The 18,953-nt window shown below is 40.5% G+C and overlaps 1 protein-coding gene across 2 annotated transcripts in view; it reads right to left on the bottom strand.

Moving 5' to 3' along the window:
* The window catches only part of LOC143961282 (uncharacterized), a 48,332-nt gene extending 31,717 nt beyond the window's left edge, over positions 1 to 16,615 (bottom strand). Inside the window, exons 1-6 of one of the 2 annotated variants that reach the window (XM_077470534.1) lie at positions 13,821 to 16,615; positions 11,655 to 13,241; positions 8,279 to 8,377; positions 4,442 to 4,563; positions 781 to 839; positions 513 to 655 (exon numbers count right to left, since the gene is read on the bottom strand). In XM_077470534.1, coding sequence (XP_077326660.1) covers positions 513 to 655; positions 781 to 839; positions 4,442 to 4,563; positions 8,279 to 8,377; positions 11,655 to 13,241; positions 13,821 to 16,518 — 4,708 coding nt within the window. In that variant the 5' untranslated portion in view covers positions 16,519 to 16,615. Of the gene's footprint in view, positions 1 to 512; positions 656 to 780; positions 840 to 4,441; positions 4,564 to 8,278; positions 8,378 to 11,654 lie in introns of both variants that reach the window. The other variant, XM_077470533.1, reaches the window with a different exon arrangement.
* Positions 16,616 to 18,953: the final 2,338 nt, after the last annotated feature.

Raw genomic sequence — 18,953 nt, 5'->3', positions numbered from 1 at the left:
ATGGCGGTGGTTAGAATGTGCAGGTGAGGAGTGCGGAGTGTATGGAGGTGGGTAGAATGTGCAGGTGAGGAGTATCGAGTGTATGGCGGTGGGTAGAATGTGCAGGTGAGGAGTGCGGAGTGTATGGAGGTGGGTAGAATGTGCACTTGAGGAGTGCGGAGTGTATGGCGGTGGGTAGAATGTGCAGGTGAGGAGTATGGAGTGTATGGAGGGGGGTAGAATGTGCAGGTGAGGAGTGCGGAGTGTATGGAGGTGGGTAGAATGTGCAGGTGAGGAGTGCGGAGTGTATGGCGGTGGGTAGAATGTGCAGGTGAGGAGTATGGAGTGTATGGCGGTGGGTAGAGTGTGCAAACTCTCCTAAGAGCAGCAACATCCAGTGAGCATGATCCCAGGAAACAGAAATATGCATCGTTATTATGTTGCCTGGGCAAATACAGCCATGTGCACGAAACCCAAAAAAGTCAAAGTAATCTATGGGTCCAGCACTAGCAGTTATATTGTACAGTACTTACGGTTTGCGTCGCAGTTTTTCCGCAGTTCATCCAGGTATTTGCCTACATCATTAAGTACTTGTTTAAACTGAACATCTGTATCCACATCTTCCTTATATTGGAATCTCAAAATGATCTCATGAAGCACAATAACACTTCCATTACTGCCGAAGACACAAACAGTTTATTGACCAGTTTTTTTTTTTTTTGTTTTTACCCATACCCTTTATAGTATATTGATGGAATCATCATTTATTCATCATAAAATGGCTTCAAAATGCCTTCATACCTTATAGAAAGTATTTTTACATCTTCATACTCAGTAACATTCCCATAGACCACGCTCATCTGTCAAAAAATAAGAATAAAACAAACGTTTAATTACAATCTGCAGTATAGACAATGAAGTCCGGCATCTGGGAAGGGAATATGCCCCAATGGGGGGGGGGGGGGGTACCAACATCCCTTGTAAGTTTCAATAATTAAAAAATAATGAGCCTAAATGGGACCTTTAAAGGGTAAGTTCACGAAAAATGCAAAGAGGGACTCAATCCAAAAATCCTGGCTACCCCTCTGGACCCCGCTACACATAGTGAATATGATACCTGGTGCTGCCAATGTACAGCACAATACACAGGCTTGGAATGAGTAGCTATTGTAAAGCTTTCAATGGCAAGTGTTAATTGGTCAGCATAGCCACATGTTCGTGCTGACCATGTCATTTTTTTTTTAAAAATTGACACGGGGATCCCCTTAATATCCATACCAGACCTGAAGAGCCTGGTAATTGAATTTGGGGGAACCCCACACTTTTTTTTTTATCAATGACTTTCAATGACTGTTCTCTGTATTACGGGAGCCGTCAATTCATTATAGCAACGAGTGATTTTAAATGACTTTTTTTTCCTGCAGAAATTACACTTTGTGCAGCACAGGAAACATGCGCCCCTTCACAAGAATACTATAGACACCCCCCAGGTACGCAATTTAAAGGAATATTACACTTTTATTGTTTCACTTTAAGCATTATTAAAATCACTGCTCCTGATAAAACGGCCTTTTTTAAAACTTTTTTTGCATTGACCCATGTCCCCTGGAGCAGGACCCGGGTCCCCAAACACTTTTTAGGACAGTAACGTGCATATTAGCCTTTAAAATGAGCACTTTAGATTTTGAACGTTCGAGTCCCATAGACTTTAATAGGGTTCTAAAGTTCACATGAAGTTTAGGTCTGTCTGCAGGTTCTGGTGCGAACCGAATAGGGGGGTGTTCGGCTCATCCTTAGTGGTCACCCTAGTTCAGTGGCTGCACCCAGATGTGACCGGGGGGGGGGGGATAATTTTGGCCACAGCAGTGAAGAAAGCATTGCAGCCATGGCATGACTGCAACCCAGGACAGCTGTAAAAATGCAGCTCCACCACCTGTTTTTACTGCCCTCCGACCCCAAGTGTACATGAACCTTTAGGCTGCTTTCACTCTGTTAAGCTTTTCTTTTGTTTTTGCCTTACCAAAAAGGGAAGAAAAATGCATGACCATTAAATCCTTTGGAGCTCTTCACACCAGCCAATTGTAGGTCATTTGCATTTTTAGTGCATTTTTGGTCCAAGGTTTTTTGCTGCATTTTTGGTGCATGTTTGTGGTGGTAAAATAACCTAAAATGCACCTCCCTATTGAAATGAATGGAAAGTGCATCAAAAATGTAACAAAGACACATGCAGTTGCATTTTTGGTATGTTTTTGGAGGCATGTGCCCTATTTTCACAGGCGCAAAACACACCTGAAACGCAGCAAAAACACAGTAAAAATGCCACAAAAATGCACATGCATTTGTACTACATTTTTGCAATAGAGAGGTGTGAATGCAGCCAGGTGGCCCGGCTACTTCACCAGATGGCCCTGCCCTTGCCTATATAACAGCTGTCATAGCTGCCAAGAGACAGCAGTCGGCGGGGCGCCTCCCATTGAGGTGGATCTTTGAGACATTGGCAGTGAAACATTGCCTCGATGTGCGGCTGCAGAGATCAGGCAATGTCTCACTGCCTGTGATTAGCCCAGAGCTGCGCTCACTTCCTGGCAGGCTCTGCACGTGTTCCATGCAAACAGGCCTGAGCTCATCCCTACTCTCTATGAACAGACGATCTGCCTGTTCTCCCCTCAGAGAACCGGGATCTGTGTGTTTACACACACAGATCCTGGTTCTCCATCTGCTCTGAGCGATCGCAGGAGCCCGACGGTGATTGTGACCACGGGGAACTCGCAACGGCTCCGTGGACGAGCAGGGGGTGTGTGGTGGTGCGTGCGTGCCCCTAGTGGCCAAATCTAAAAGCGACATAACATGGCGTCAATTTGCACAGCCGAGCCATGTTGCTGCAGAACAACTGCGGCGGCTGGTCGGCAAGCGGTTAAATAAAGAAATTTTCCAAAACTGTCTTCTATCATTTTGACCTTTTTGACACTTTTTTGGTGAATGGGTAGGGGTAAAATGTACTCCATAAACATTCACATAGAGGGGGGGGCCTGGGGGTTGCCTTGTTAAAGGGGGCTTTCAGATTCTGATAAGCCCCCCCCGCCCACAGATCCCCAAACCTTCAGGCAAGGATTGTGGGAATGAGGCCCTTGTCCCCATCAACAAGGGGACAAGGTGCTTTGGGGGCTCCTCAAAGCACCCTCCCCATGTTGAGGGCATGTGGCTTGGTACGGTTCAGAAGGGGAGGCGCTCGCTCACCCCCCCATCCTGGCCTTCCATGTTGTATGCTCGGATAAGTGTCTGGTATGGATTTTGGGGGGACTTGCATGCTTTTTTTTTTACATTTTGGCAGGGGTTTCCCTTAAAATCATACCAGACCCGAAGGGCCTGGTATGGATTTTGGGGGGGACCCTCACACCATTTTTTTTATTTTGCCGTGGTGTTCCCCTTAAAATCCATACCAGACCTGAAGGGCCTGGTATGGATTTTGAGGGGACACCCCACGCTATTTTTTTATTTTGGAGTGGGGTTCCCCTTAAAATCCATACCAGACCTGAAGGGCCTGGTATGGATTTGGGGGGGGAGCCCATGCCATTTTTTTTATTTTGCCGCGGGTTCCCTTTAAAATCCATACCAGACCTTAAGGGCCTGGTAAGGATTTTGAGGGGGACCCCCATGCCATTAAAGAAAAAAAATGTCACGGGGTTCCCCTTAACCACTTTAATACACTGTGCTATATATACTACACTGCCTTAATATAGATTCTACACTGAATATCTAGTCTAGCCTAAACGCAGAGTGTGTGTGTGTGTGTGTGTGTATATATATATATATATATATATATATACATATTAGACTGTATATATAGATTAAATACACTACCTGCACGCCACTAACTAACCTGCCTGCCTTATCTAGCTCAATCTATTCTTATATAGTGTGGGGCGTGGACTTAGTCCCCCTGAAACATGATTGGCCAAAGGCCTGCCTTTGGACAATTATGGCTCTCGCAACAGAGTGTGCTGTGATTGGCCAAAGCATGCAGGTCAGGTGTATGCTTTGGCCAATCATCAGACATCAATGCACTGCGATCTCGCAATGCACTATGGGTGCCCGAAGTTGCCGCAAATGTCCCCATATGTTAGTTTGCGAGCAAACAGCCCCCCGATGTTAGAGTCGAACCTACATTCGACTCGAAGCGCGGGCTTATCCCTAGTTATGAAAAAGAAAGAGAGGTGTATGTCCTGTTACTGGCAGGATCATCATGTATAAAAAAGAAAAAAAGCTAGGACAAAGAAAAGAAATGTGGCCACCACATCTTAGGACTGGCAAGCTGTAATATATAATATTTTGATTTTTTAGGTTTAGATACACTTTAAAAGTTCAATGATTTTTGGTCATGCTTATGTGCTCACTACCAGGTGCAATGTGGTTTCTAATGATACAGTAAGTCCTCCTTAAGTGTAGGCTGTAATCCACTTACATTTCCTTTGAAGTCCTTTTCAAACTCCTTATATTCATCAGTTGTAGTATTTGCCAAATTGTCTGTATAAATCCTTTCGGTGAATCTCAGGGTTACATTCAAAACAGCAGTGGTGCCATTATCTACAATGATATAAATGGTGGTTTTATTAAAGAAAAAGAAGAACTCCTGGCTAAAAAATAAAACAATTTTCAAGCACTTAAAATGACTACTGCCGATAAGAAAGAACCTTCTTTGCTGGCTCTTGTTTCTGCCACTCTCCTTTAAAGCATAACTCCACGTTAAAAAAAAAAAAAAAAAAGAAAATATATATATATATATATATATATATATACACATACATATATATATATATATATATATATATATATATATATATATATATATATATATATATATATATATATATATATATATACACACACACACATATATATATATATATATATATATATATATATATATATATATATATATATATATATATATATATATATATATATATATATATATATATATATATATACACACACACACATATATATATATATATATATATATATATATATATATATATACACATACATATATACAGTGGTGTGAAAAAGTGTTTGCCCCCTTCCTCATTTCCTGTTCCTTTGCATGTTTGTCACACTTAAGTGTTTCGGAACATCAAACCAATTTAAACAATAGTCAAGGACAACACAAGTAAACACAAAATGCAATTTGTAAATGAAGGTGTTTTTTATTAAAGGTGAAAAAAAATCCAAACCATCATGGCCCTGTGTGAAAAAGTGATTGCCCCCCTTGTTAAAACATACTATAACTGTGGTTGTCCACACCTGAGTTCAATTTCTCTAGCCACACCCAGGCCTGATTATTGCCACACCTATTCACAATCAAGGCATCACTTAAATAGGAGCTGCTTGACACAGTAAGGTCCACCAGAAGATCCTTAAAAGCTACACATCATGCCGAGACCCAAAGAAATTCAGGAACAATTGAGAAAGAAAGTAATTGAGATCTATCAGTCTGGAAAGGGTTATAAAGCCATTTCCTAAGCTTTGGGAATCCAGCGAACCACAGTGAGAGCAGTGGAACAGTGGTGAACCTTCCCAGGAGTGGCCGGCCGCCCAAAATTACCCCAAGAGCGCAGCGACGACTCATCCAAGAGGTCACAAAAGACCCCACAACAACGTCCAAGGAACTGCAGGCCTCACTTGCCTCAGTTAAGGTCAGCGTTCATGCCTCCACCATCAGGAAAAGACTGGGCAAAAATGGCCTGCATGGCAGAGTTCCAAGGAGAAAACCACTGCTGAGCAAAAAGAACATCAAAGCTCATCTCAATTTCTCCACAACACATCTTGATGATCCCCAAGACTTTTGGGACAACATTCTGTGGACCGATGAGACAAAAGTGGAACTCTTTGGAAGGTGTGTGTCCAAGTATATCTGGCGTAGAAGGAACACTGCATTTCATAAAAAGAACATTATACCAACAGTAAAATATGGTGGTGGTAGTGTGATGGTCTGGGGCTGTTTTGCTGCTTCAGGACCTGGAAGACTTGCCGTGATAAAAGGAACTATGAATTCTGCTGTCTACCGAGAGATCCTGAAGGAGAATGTCCGACCATCTGTTCGTGTACTCAAGCTGAAACGAACTTGGGTTCTGCAGCAGGACAATGATCCTAAACACACCAGCAAGTCCACCACCGAATGGCTGAAGAAAAACAAAATGAAGACTTTGGAGTGGCCTAGCCAAAGTCCTGACCTGAATCCTATTGAGATGTTGTGGTATGACCTTAAAAAGGCCGTTCATGCTCAAAAACCCTCTAATGTAACTGAATTAGGACAATTCTGCAAAGATGAGTGGGCCAAAATTCCTCCAGGACGCTGTAAAAGCCTCATTGCACGTTATCGCAAACGCTTGGTTGCAGTTGTTGCTGCTAAGGGTGGCCCAACCAGTTATTAGGTTTAGGGGGCAATCACTTTTTCACACAGGGCCATGATGGTTTGGATTTTTTTTCACCTTTAATAATAAACACCTTCATTTACAAATTGTATTTTGTGTTTACTTGTGTTGTCCTTGACTATTGTTTAAATTGGTTTGATGTTCCGAAACACTTAAGTGTGACAAACATGCAAAGGAACAGGAAATGAGGAAGGGGGCAAACACTTTTTCACACCACTGTATATATATATATACACATATATATATATATATATATATAGTGTATATACAATTGTGAGACAGGTTATATTATCATTTAATGTTATTCAAATTCCCTTTTCTTTAAAATCTAATATGATGTTCTGTAAACTGCAATGCCTGAGTGGTGCCATGTAATGACCTGTTGCCAATCTTTGCAGCACTCTCTTGTGAATCCATAGTGGTCTGATGATGAGCCCCCATGGGGAGGGTCTGTGACAGCCAGCACCATCAGCAGCACCATCTAGTGGCAAAGAGAATTTTCTGCAGGGGACGGCCCTGCAGATAAGATAAACATTGACTTTGCAGTGATAGATGGCCCCTGTGCCTCTGCATTGGATACTGAATTTGCTCATTACATTGAAAGCATAATGTTGACTCAAACGAGGAGGGATTGAGGCAGTACTCTCCCGTAAGTCCAGGGCAGCCTAGTGATGAGCTCCCTGAGGGCATTTGACACCCTGGGCTAACAGGTGAAAGCTGCAGACAACGGCACCATCTAGTGGCAGAGAGTGCTTTCTGTAAGGGTTAGCACTGGAATTAAGATAAGTATTGCAATGAGAACTGGCCCCTGTTGGCCAATGAAGCTGCTCATCATACTGAGGTACCAAGGGTGAGGCAAAAACAGGATGGACTGAGGTAACACTCTCCTGTGCGTCCAGAGTGGCCTGATGTTGTACCCCAAGGGGCAACACCTTTGACTCCCTGGGCTCACAGGAGAAAGCTGAAGACAGCAGCATCATCTAGTGGCAGAGGGAGCTTTATGTAAGGGACAGCATCGGGGATAGGATAAGTATTACAGTAAGAGCTGGCCCCTGTGTCTCATTATTGGCAGTGAAGTCATTCATCACATTGAAAAAACAAGAATGAGGCAAAGATGGGGTGGAATGAGGTAGCCCTCTCCTGTGATTCCAGGGTTTCCTGATGATGAGCCACTAGGGTAAGGGTCTTTGATATCTTGGGCTCAGAAGAGAACACTGAAGGGAATGGCTCCATCTAGTGATCAAGAGAACTTTCTACAAGGAACAGCACTGGAGATAAGTATTGCAGTAAGAACTGGCCTAGCTACTGGCACTGCTCATGGTGTTGAGGGGCCAATAGTGAGAAAAATAGTGGTGGGGGGGGGGGGGGGGGGGGGGGTTGGTGATATGAGGTATCACCAATCTCTTAAACACAGTGAACGTAGTAAGCAGGTTAGAATTTTCCTAAATGTCTCCTATTAAATGCTAACAGCACTTTGCAAAATTAAAAATTAATTGGGACTTCAGCTGCACACTAAATAACTGTTTACTCTATACGACTTTAACTTCAAAGTTAGATATACTATATGTTGAATAACACTTTCCTTGAGTTCCCTGAAAACTCATTTATTCAGAGAAGCCTATCCCACACCCACCTAACTGTCCCTGAGCCGCCCCCATCAAATCATTCTCTGCAGCTATTACCTTTTGTACCACCACCCCCCTCCCTTTAGAATGTAAGTTCTATGAGCAGGGCCCTCCTGTACCTTTTGTATTGTACTGTAATTGTGTTGTCCCCCCTATACATTGTAAAGCACTGTGTAAACTGTTGGTGCTATATAAATCGTGAATAATAATAATAATACAACTATTTCTTTCCACACTTACCAACAGTTATACTGTTTTTTATGGTTTGACAGAATTTTCCTTCAAAATTGCTTGGACAGTTACATTTGCCATTTTCATAGATACCTTCATTCTGGCATGCTAGAGGAGTAGAAGAAACAATACAGGCTTATTAAAAAGCAACCAAACAGATGTATTTGCCTTTATTGTGGTTTAAACATTACCTATCATGAGAAAAAGCAGCACTGTAAGCCAATCAGGCCATCTTACATTGCACAGTACGCATGGTGCTTCCTGATAGGAGGGGAAAGCTCGCTATCCAATCACTGGCTGGGGCAGTGTTTGACCAAGCTTTATTCTTTTAACGGCAGCCGAGAAACGTGAGGTCAGATCTGGAGAGTGCTGTGGCCTGGAACTGGCTAAACATAGATGGTATTGCGATTGGTTGACATGGTTCTCTCTTTTATATCGTAAATGGCAGTTGGCCATTTTCGGTCCTAAAGGAAAAAACTTAACCAGATTTGGTCACACTCAAAATTAAGCTTTTAATCCACATCCATGGTTTGCGTCTGATCATATAGATTTGCTGATTAGAATGCCTGGATTTTTTTTTTTTTTTTTTTATGCAAATCTACCAGCATGACAACCCAGCTAAAACTAACGTTTTAAGATATAGGGATCGGCAATGATTCTTCTATATCTTTTCAGTACAAATTTCCTTTATTTTGTACCTATAATTATTTTAAGTTTAGAATATAGTAGGGAACCCTGTCAGTATTTTTTCCCATCTCTGACCCTATTGATACATTAGAAAGTAAATGCGTATTCTTTTTAAATTTACAAAAAAAAACCTTTGTGGAGAATTGCCATCCAGTCAGATTTCCTGTTATCTTCTGGTCCAGGATATACTTTTGGATTTCCCACAACTTTCTGTACCAAAGACATTGGTCACCGGGGTAGAAAGAGAGGGTCAATCTCCCCATTGGGCGATAGACAGCGGTAAAAACTCCAACAGAGTTCATAATTAACCCTCACCACTCTATCCAAAACTAAGAACAGGAAATCTTTGCCTTGAGGGTATACTTTAAGATCATCAAAATGTATTTAGAACAGATCTTCAAAGAGGAACTTTGGTCCATTTTAAAAAATTAACAAAAAGACACTTGCCAGTCCAGCATTGTCTTCAACTGGGCCAGTTCTCCTCCAGGCTTCCCATCCACAGCCCCACCATCTTGGATGTTGGAGCAGGATGTGACTTCCTGCTGCTTCCCAGCTGGCTTCCCACTGTACATGTGCAAGATCATGCTGTACATTCACATTGGTCCCACAGACTCCTGGGATGGGGGTTGAAGCTTCAGTATTTCTCACCCAATCCTAAATTGGCCATATTTCTTACTTGTCAGAAAAAGGTACCCACTCCCAGAATTTTTTTATACTGTATATATATATATATATATATATATATATATATATATATATATACAGTAGGAGGGGTTTTAGTAAGATGAGTGGAACTTTTAAATGAATTTCCATTTTAAAGATTTATTAAATATACAAAAAAAAAAAATACATTGCTTGGGATTTGTGCCTATATGTTAACCAGATATATATGGCTTGACTCACTAACAGCAACATATACTTTTTATTCTTTTCTTCCCCCTCTTGGCAGCCCTTTAACTGGGTATTAAATCTCAGGGGGCAGGGCAAATTATTTTGATTGGCTGTCACTTTGGTCACATGATTTGGAATAAATCCTAATGAGTCTCGGTCAAAAAAAAAAGAGAATGGGAGCTGCTTGTGACAGCTTGGCTTATTGTGCTGAAACTCACAGTGAGCATGCTCCTATCACAGAAACCTCAACCACCATGAATGCAATTGTGTGACATTAGGGTGTTAAGGCCCACCATGCCTCTGTAGAACATATGAATTACATGGTGAGCAACGGGTTAAACTGTATGCGTATTTTTCATTTTGGAATTAGTGTGGAAGAATTAGATCCTTTGTCAAGTTTGTATTGCTGTCTGTGTCCCAGGTAGGTAGGTTTACCCTATCGGTTTGTCTTTGTGAGCATTATCATTAAGACAGAAAGTGAAGATAAATCTAAAATTTTAGAGATGCCACCAGAGGTGAAGATAAATCTTTCAATGAGGAAACTGGTTCCTGTAACAGTTGTCTAAGTGAAGAATTTCCCCCTATTCTGTAAAAAAATCTTCTCATTTTTTGTTGTGTCTTTAGGACAGGAAGTCAAGAGAAATCTCCTCAATGGATACACACAGCAAAAGAAAAAAAACCTGATAAGAGTTAAAGTGGAACTCCATGCAAAAACTAAAATCCCTGCATCTATAGGCACCTTGGATCTAACACTAACCTCTCTATCCCTGTAAAGCAATAATGGGTATACATACCTTTTTGAAAGCCAATCTGACCCGCTGCGGCCGGAACCCACGCTGAGCTGTCAGCCACGGCTTCACTGTAGATGCAGGTGCAAAGGAGATGGACAATGGAAGCCCCATAGTAAATCTATGGGTGACGTCACTTCCCATTAATTTCACAGCCGTTGCCGGCCATGTCCTCTGCAGAGCTTCCGCTGCTGGAGATTGGGTCAGAGCGGGTCAGATCGGCCTCCAAAGGGTATGTATACTAAGAGTTTCTTTACAGGGATAGAGAGTTTAATGTTAGATCTGTGGTGCCCATAGATGCAGGGATTTTAGTTTTTGCATGAACCTCCAATTTAAGCAGTCCAGTTTTGGTCACAAATCCTCAGGAAGGATGTCCTTGAACTGGTGGGAGTCCAGAGAAGGGCGACAAGACTAATAAGTGGCTGGAAGACCACAGTTATGAGAAACCTAAAAGAAAATATTATCACAATATACAAATCTTTTAATGGTGACTGTATCATAGAGAAAAAAAACTATATAATACAAGGTCTCTAAAGGAGACATGTGACCACTAAATGGAGTTGGATGGAAAGTGGTTCAATCTTAAACTGCATAAAGTGTTCTTTATTGTTAATCAATAAAGATGCAGAACTCCCTTCCACAGTTAATGGAGTCAGCAGGGAGTGTAGATAAATTCTAGATATATAATACTTATCTAATTCTAGATACATTTTAGATGTGTTTCACAGCAAACAGGGTTATGGAAATTGGTAGTGATACGCATACACACACACATTGAACTGGATGGAAAGTGTCTTAATGCCAACCTTACCAACTATGTAATTATATAAGACTTTTCCTACTTTATCCGAAATGAAAAAATAAATAAAATAATAGCTACAGATACACATAAACTTTCAGCAAAACAGCCAACAGTCTAGTAACTCTATACTACATACTGTAAATCAAGATCATCTTACCGACTGGGGCCTCACTTAGATTATTTTAAAAGAATACTCCAATACTTAGGCATAACTCACACGGTGTTGTTTCACTGTTACTTGTGGTGGTTGCTGGAAAAGGTTTCTCGGGTGTCTCTGCTGTTGTGGTATTGATCTCTATGGTACTTGGTTCTGGAACATTATCTGAAATTGTCAATAGTGAGCTTGTACTTGAATTTACTCCATCTGTGCTTGTTCTGGACACAGTATCTACTGTGGTTATGACATTGGTATTATTGGTAGGGGTTCCTCCAGTAGTTAAAGTACTATTACTAGTTATTACTGTTATGGGTGTTGGAGATGACATTGCTGTAGTTGTAATATTTGCTGTATTAGAGACAGTTGTTGTATTGGTTGTACTTGTAGGTGCTGTATTAGAGGCAGTTGTTGTAGTGTTTGTACTTGTAGATGTTATATTGGAGGCAGTTGTTGTAGTGGTTGTACTTGTAGGTGCTGTTGTGGGTGTTGGAGATAACATTGCTGTAGCTGTACTATTTGCTGTATTAGAGACAGTTATTGTAGTGGTTGTATTTGTAGGTGCTGTATATGAGCCAGTTGTTGTAGTGTTTGCACTTGTAGATGTTATATTAGAGGCAGTGGTTGTAGTGGTTGTATTTGTAGGTGCTGTATTAGAGGCAGTTGTTGTAATGTTTGCACTTGTAGATGTTATATTAGAGGCAGTTGTTGTAGTGGTTGTACCTGTAAGTGCTGTTATGGGTGTTGGAGATGACATTGCTGTAGTTGAAATATTTGCTGTATTAGAGACAGTTATTGTAGTGGTTGTATTTGTAGGTGCTGTATTAGAGGCAGCTGTTGTAGTGTTTGCACTCGTAGATGTTATATTAGAGGCAGTTGTTGTAATGGTTGTATTTGTAGTTGCTGTATTAGAGACAATTGTTGTATTGGTTGTACTTGTGGATGCTGTTATGGGTGTTGGAGATGGCATTGTTGTAGTTGTAATATTTGCTGTATTAAGGGCAGTGGTGGTTGTATTTGTGGGTGCTGTATTAGAGACAGCTATAGTGTTTGCACCTGTAGATATAATATTAGAGGCAGTTGTTGTAGTGGTTGTATTTGTAGGTGCTGTATTAGAGGCAGCTGTTGTAGTGTTTGCACTCGTAGATGTTATATTAGAGTCAGTTGTTGTAGTGGTTGTATTTGTAGGTGCTGTATTAGAGACAGTTGTTGTATTGGTTGTACTTGTCGATGCTGTTATGGTTGTTGGAGATGAGATTGCTGTACTTGTAATATTTGCTGTGTTAGGGGCAGTTATTGTAGTGGTTGTATTTGAAGATGCTGTATTAGAGACAGTTGTTGTATTAGTTGTACTTGTCGATGCTGTTATGGGTGTTGGAGATGGCATTGTTGTAGTTGTAATATTTGCTGTATTAAGGGCAGTAGTGGTTGTATTTGTGGGTGCAGTATTAGAGACAGTTGTTGTAGTGTTTGCACTTGTAGATATTATATTGGAGGCAGTTGTTGTAGTTGTATTTGTAGGTGCTGTATTAGAGACAGTTGTTGTATTGGTTGTGCTTGTCGATGCTGTTATGGGTGTTGGAGATGAGATTGCTGTACTTGTAATATTTGCTGTATTAGGGGCGGGTATTGTAGTGGTTGTATTTGAAGGTGCTGTATTAGAGATCGTTGATGTAGTGGTTGTATTTGTAGGTGCTGTATATGAGCCAGTTGTTGTAGTGTTTGCACTTGTAGATGTTATAATAGAGGCAGTGGTTGTAGTGGTTGTAATTGTAGGTGCTGTATTAGAGGCAGTTGTTGTAATGTTTGCACTTGTAGATGTTATATTAGAGGCAGTTGCTGTAGTGGTTGTTCCTGTAAGTGCTGTTATGGGTGTTGGAGATGACATTGCTGTAGTTGAAATATTTGCTGTATTAGAGACAGTTATCGTAGTAGTTGTATTTGTGAGTGCTGTATTAGAGGCAGCTGTTGTAGTGTTTGCACTCGTAGATGTTATATTAGAGTCAGTTGTTGTAGTGGTTGTATTTGTAGTTGGTGTATTAGAGACAGTTGTTGTATTGGTTGTACTTGTCGATGCTGTTATGGGTGTTGCAGATGGCATTGCTGTAGTTGTAGTATTTGCTGTATTAAGGGCAGTAGTGGTTGTATTTGTGGGTGCTGTATTAGAGACAGTTGTTGTAGTGTTTGCACTTGTAGATATTATATTGGAGGCAGTTATTGTATTTGTAGGTGCTGTATTAGAGACAGTTGTTGTATTGGTTGTACTTGTCAATGCTGTTATGGGTGTTGGAAATGAGATTGCTGTACTTGTAATATTTGCAGTTGTTGTAATGTTTGCACTTGTAGATGTTATATTAGAGGCAGTTGCTGTAGTGGTTGTTCCTGTAAGTGCTGTTATGGGTGTTGGAGATGACATTGCTGTAGTTGAAATATTTGCTGTATTAGAGACAGTTATTGTAGTAGTTGTATTTGTGAGTGCTGTATTAGAGGCAGCTGTTGTAGTGTTTGCACTCGTAGATGTTATATTAGAGTCAGTTGTTGTAGTGGTTGTATTTGTAGTTGGTGTATTAGAGACAGTTGCTGTATTGGTTGTACTTGTCGATGCTGTTATGGGTGTTGCAGATGGCATTGTTGTAGTTGTAGTATTTGCTGTAAGAAGGACAGTAGTGGTTGTATTTGTGGGTGCTGTATTAGAGACAGTTGTTGTAGTGTTTGCACTTGTAGATATTATATTGGAGGCAGTTGTTGTAGTTGTTGTATTTGTAGGTGCTGTATTAGAGACAGTTGTTGTATTGGTTGTACTTGTGGATGCTGTTATGGGTGTTGGAGATGAGATTGCTGTACTTGTAATATTTGCTGTATTAGGGGCGGGTATTGTAGTGGTTGTATTTGAAGGTGCTGTATTAGAGATCGTTGATGTAGTGGTTGTATTTTTAGGTGCTGTATATGAGCCAGTTGTTGTAGTGTTTGCACTTGTAGATGTTATAATAGAGGCAGTGGTTGTAGTGGTTGTAATTGTAGGTGCTGTATTAGAGGCAGTTGTTGTAATGTTTGCACTTGTAGATGTTATATTAGAGGCAGTTGCTGTAGTGGTTGTTCCTGTAAGTGCTGTTATGGGTGTTGGAGATGACATTGCTGTAGTTGAAATATTTGCTGTATTAGAGACAGTTATTGTAGTAGTTGTATTTGTGAGTGCTGTATTAGAGGCAGCTGTTGTAGTGTTTGCACTCGTAGATGTTATATTAGAGTCAGTTGTTGTAGTGGCTGTATTTGTAGTTGGTGTATTAGAGACAGTTGTTGTATTGGTTGTACTTGTCGATGCTGTTATGGGTGTTGCAGATGGCATTGCTGTAGTTGTAGTATTTGCTGTATTAAGGGCAGTAGTGGTTGTATTTGTGGGTGCTGTATTAGAGACAGTTGTTGTAGTGTTTGCACTTGTATATATTATATTGGAGGCAGTTATTGTATTTGTAGGTGCTGTATTAGAGACAGTTGTTGTATTGGTTGTACTTGTCAATGCTGTTATGGGTGTTGGAAATGAGATTGCTGTACTTGTAATATTTGCAGTTGTTGTAATGTTTGCACTTGCAGATGTTATATTAGAGGCAGTTGCTGTAGTGGTTGTTCCTGTAAGTGCTGTTATGGGTGTTGGAGATGGCATTGCTGTAGTTGAAATATTTGCTGTATTAGAGACAGTTATTGTAGTAGTTGTATTTGTTAGTGCTGTATTAGAGGCAGCTGTTGTAGTGTTTGCACTCGTAGCTGTTATATTAGAGTCAGTTGTTGTAGTGGTTGTATTTGTAGTTGGTGTATTAGAGACAGTTGTTGTATTGGTTGTACTTGTCGATGCTGTTATGGGTGTTGGAGATGGCATTGTTGTAGTTGTAATATTTGCTGTATTAAGGGCAGTAGTGGTTGTATTTGTGGGTGCAGTATTAGAGACAGTTGTTGTAGTGTTTGCACTTGTAGATATTATATTGGAGGCAGTTGTTGTAGTTGTAGGTGCTGTATTAGAGACAGTTGTTGTATTGGTTGTACTTGTCAATGCTGTTATGGGTGTTGGAAATGAGATTGCTGTACTTGTAATATTTGCAGTTGTTGTAATGTTTGCACTTGTAGATGTTATATTAGAGGCAGTTGCTGTAGTGGTTGTTCCTGTAAGTGCTGTTATGGGTGTTGGAGATGACATTGCTGTAGTTGAAATATTTGCTGTATTAGAGACAGTTATTGTAGTAGTTGTATTTGTGAGTGCTGTATTAGAGGCAGCTGTTGTAGTGTTTGCACTCGTAGATGTTATATTAGAGTCAGTTGTTGTAGTGGTTGTATTTGTAGTTGGTGTATTAGAGACAGTTGTTGTATTGGTTGTACTTGTCGATGCTGTTATGGGTGTTGCAGATGGCATTGTTGTAGTTGTAGTATTTGCTGTATTAAGGGCAGTAGTGGTTGTATTTGTGGGTGCTGTATTAGAGACAGTTGTTGTAGTGTTTGCACTTGTAGATATTATATTGGAGGCAGTTGTTGTATTTGTAGGTGCTGTATTAGAGACAGTTGTATTGGTTGTACTTGTCAATGCTGTTATGGGTGTTGGAAATGAGATTGCTGTACTTGTAAAATTTGCAGTTGTTGTAATGTTTGCACTTGCAGATGTTATATTAGAGGCAGTTGCTGTAGTGGTTGTTCCTGTAAGTGCTGTTATGGGTGTTGGAGATGACATTGCTGTAGTTGAAATATTTGCTGTATTAGAGACAGTTATTGTAGTAGTTGTATTTGTGAGTGCTGTATTAGAGGCAGCTGTTGTAGTGTTTGCACTTGTAGATATTATATTAGAGTCAGTTGTTGTAGTGGTTGTATTTGTAGTTGGTGTATTAGAGACAGTTGTTGTATTGGTTGTACTTGTCGATGCTGTTATGGGTGTTGCAGATGGCATTGTTGTAGTTGTAGTATTTGCTGTATTAAGGGCAGTAGTGGTTGTATTTGTGGGTGCTGTATTAGAGACAGTTGTTGTAGGGTTTGCACTTGTAGATATTATATTGGAGGCAGTTGTTGTATTTGTAGGTGCTGTATTAGAGACAGTTGTATTGGTTGTACTTGTCAATGCTGTTATGGGTGTTGGAAATGAGATTGCTGTACTTGTAAAATTTGCAGTTGTTGTAATGTTTGCACTTGCAGATGTTATATTAGAGGCAGTTGCTGTAGTGGTTGTTCCTGTAAGTGCTGTTATGGGTGTTGGAGATGACATTGCTGTAGTTGAAATATTTGCTGTATTAGAGACAGTTATTGTAGTAGTTGTATTTGTGAGTGCTGTATTAGAGGCAGCTGTTGTAGTGTTTGCACTTGCAGATGTTATATTAGAGTCAGTTGTTGTAGTGGTTGTATTTGTAGTTGGTGTATTAGAGACAGTTGTTGTATTGGTTGTACTTGTCGATGCTGTTATGGGTGTTGCAGACGGCTTTGTTGTAGTTGTAGTATTTGCTGTATTAAGGGCAGTAGTGGTTGTATTTGTGGGTGCTGTATTAGAGACAGTTGTTGTAGTGTTTGCACTTGTAGATGTTATATTAGAGGCAGTTGCTGTAGTGGTTGTTCCTGTAAGTGCTGTTATAGGTGTTAGATATGGCATTGCTGTAGTTGTAATATTTGCTGTATTAAGGGTAGTAGTGGTTGTATTTGTGGGTTCTGTATTAGAGACAGTTGTAGTGTTTGCACTTGTAGATATTATATTGGAGGCAGTTGTTGTATTTGTAGGTGCTGTATTAGAGACAGTTGTATTGGTTGTACTTGTCAATGCTGTTATGGGTGTTGGAAATGAGATTGCTGTACTTGTAAAATTTGCAGTTGTTGTAATGTTTGCACTTGCAGATGTTATATTAGAGGCAGTTGCTGTAGTGGTTGTTCCTGTAAGTGCTGTTATGGGTGTTGGAGATGACATTGCTGTAGTTGAAATATTTGCTGTATTAGAGACAGTTATTGTAGTAGTTGTATTTGTGAGTGCTGTATTAGAGGCAGCTGTTGTAGTGTTTGCACTTGTAGATATTATATTAGAGTCAGTTGTTGTATTAGAGACAGTTGTATTGGTTGCAGTTGTCAATGTTGTAATGAGTGTTGGAGATGGCATTGCTGTAGTTGTAATATTTGTTGTATTAAGGGCAGTAGTGGTTGTATTTGAGGGTGCTGCTGTATTAGAGACAGTTGCTGTAGTGTTTGCACTTGTAGATATTATATTAGAGTCAGTTGTTGTATTAGAGACAGTTGTATTGGTTGCAGTTGTCAATGTTGTAATGAGTGTTGGAGATGGCATTGCTGTAGTTGTAATATTTGTTGTATTAAGGGCAGTAGTGGTTGTATTTGAGGGTGCTGCTGTATTAGAGACAGTTGCTGTAGTGTTTGCACTTGTAGATATTATATTGGAGGCAGTTGTTGTAGTGGCTGTATTTGTAGGTGCTGTATTAGAGACAGTTGTTGTATTGGTTGTACTTGTCAATGCCGTTATGGGTGTTGGAGATGGCATTGTTGCTGTTGCTGTATTGGTTGTACTTGTAGACGCTGTATTAGAGACAGTTGCTGTGTTGATTGCTGCTGCTGTAGTTTGAGCTATAGATATTGTTTCTGTAATTGAAAATGATGATTGAGCAGTAGTTGTTAAGGTATCTGTGTTGTTTCCTGGAGAAATGAAAACAAAATTAATGAAGATTATGGATGCGGCTCAGACCCTCATAAATGCTTCAACATAAAATGGATAAGACAGGAGAGGGATACCTAAAACTACAGGCAGATAAGGCAGTTGATTTGGCTTCTATGGATACTTATCCTTCCCAGTCACCCCATTTACCTTCTGTCGTTCCATGAAATACCTGGTGTCTTCCAAATATAGGGGAGTATGTGACTCTATCTTCTGCCTAACATTATGCAGCACTGGGTTCCAAAGCAGCCAATCCCCAAGCTCATGTGCTGTCATATTGGCCGCTTGTATACTCTGGCTTACCCTTATTGGTCAGAACCCTATCACTTTATGCTTGTGGATTCCATTCAATTATCCTGAGAGCTGCAGCAGCTCTGGGGGATATAAGTTGATGAGTGAGAGGGGATTCTTGCACCCTGTATACCCACACAGATACTTGGGCACTGTGGGGGTACCCTGTATACCTACACTGATAGCTTAGCTCTGGGGGGCTCCCTATATATCAATTATCGATACCTGGGCATTAAGGGGCACTCTGTATACCCACACTGATACCTAGGCTATGGGTTGCAACCTGTATACTCACACTCCTGTTATTAGTAGTATGTATTTCGGGTGACTGTGATGGAATGCATGAAGAAAAAACCTTCAGCCTTTACAACCACTTCAAAGTGCTTGTAAACCTC

Source organism: Lithobates pipiens, unplaced genomic scaffold, assembly GCF_037356315.1.
Source record: "Lithobates pipiens isolate NorthernLeopardFrog02 unplaced genomic scaffold, aLitPip1_a1.2 Scaffold_8, whole genome shotgun sequence".
NCBI classification, from domain to species: domain Eukaryota; kingdom Metazoa; phylum Chordata; class Amphibia; order Anura; family Ranidae; genus Lithobates; species Lithobates pipiens.
This window is presented reverse-complemented; position numbering and strand designations above follow the sequence as displayed.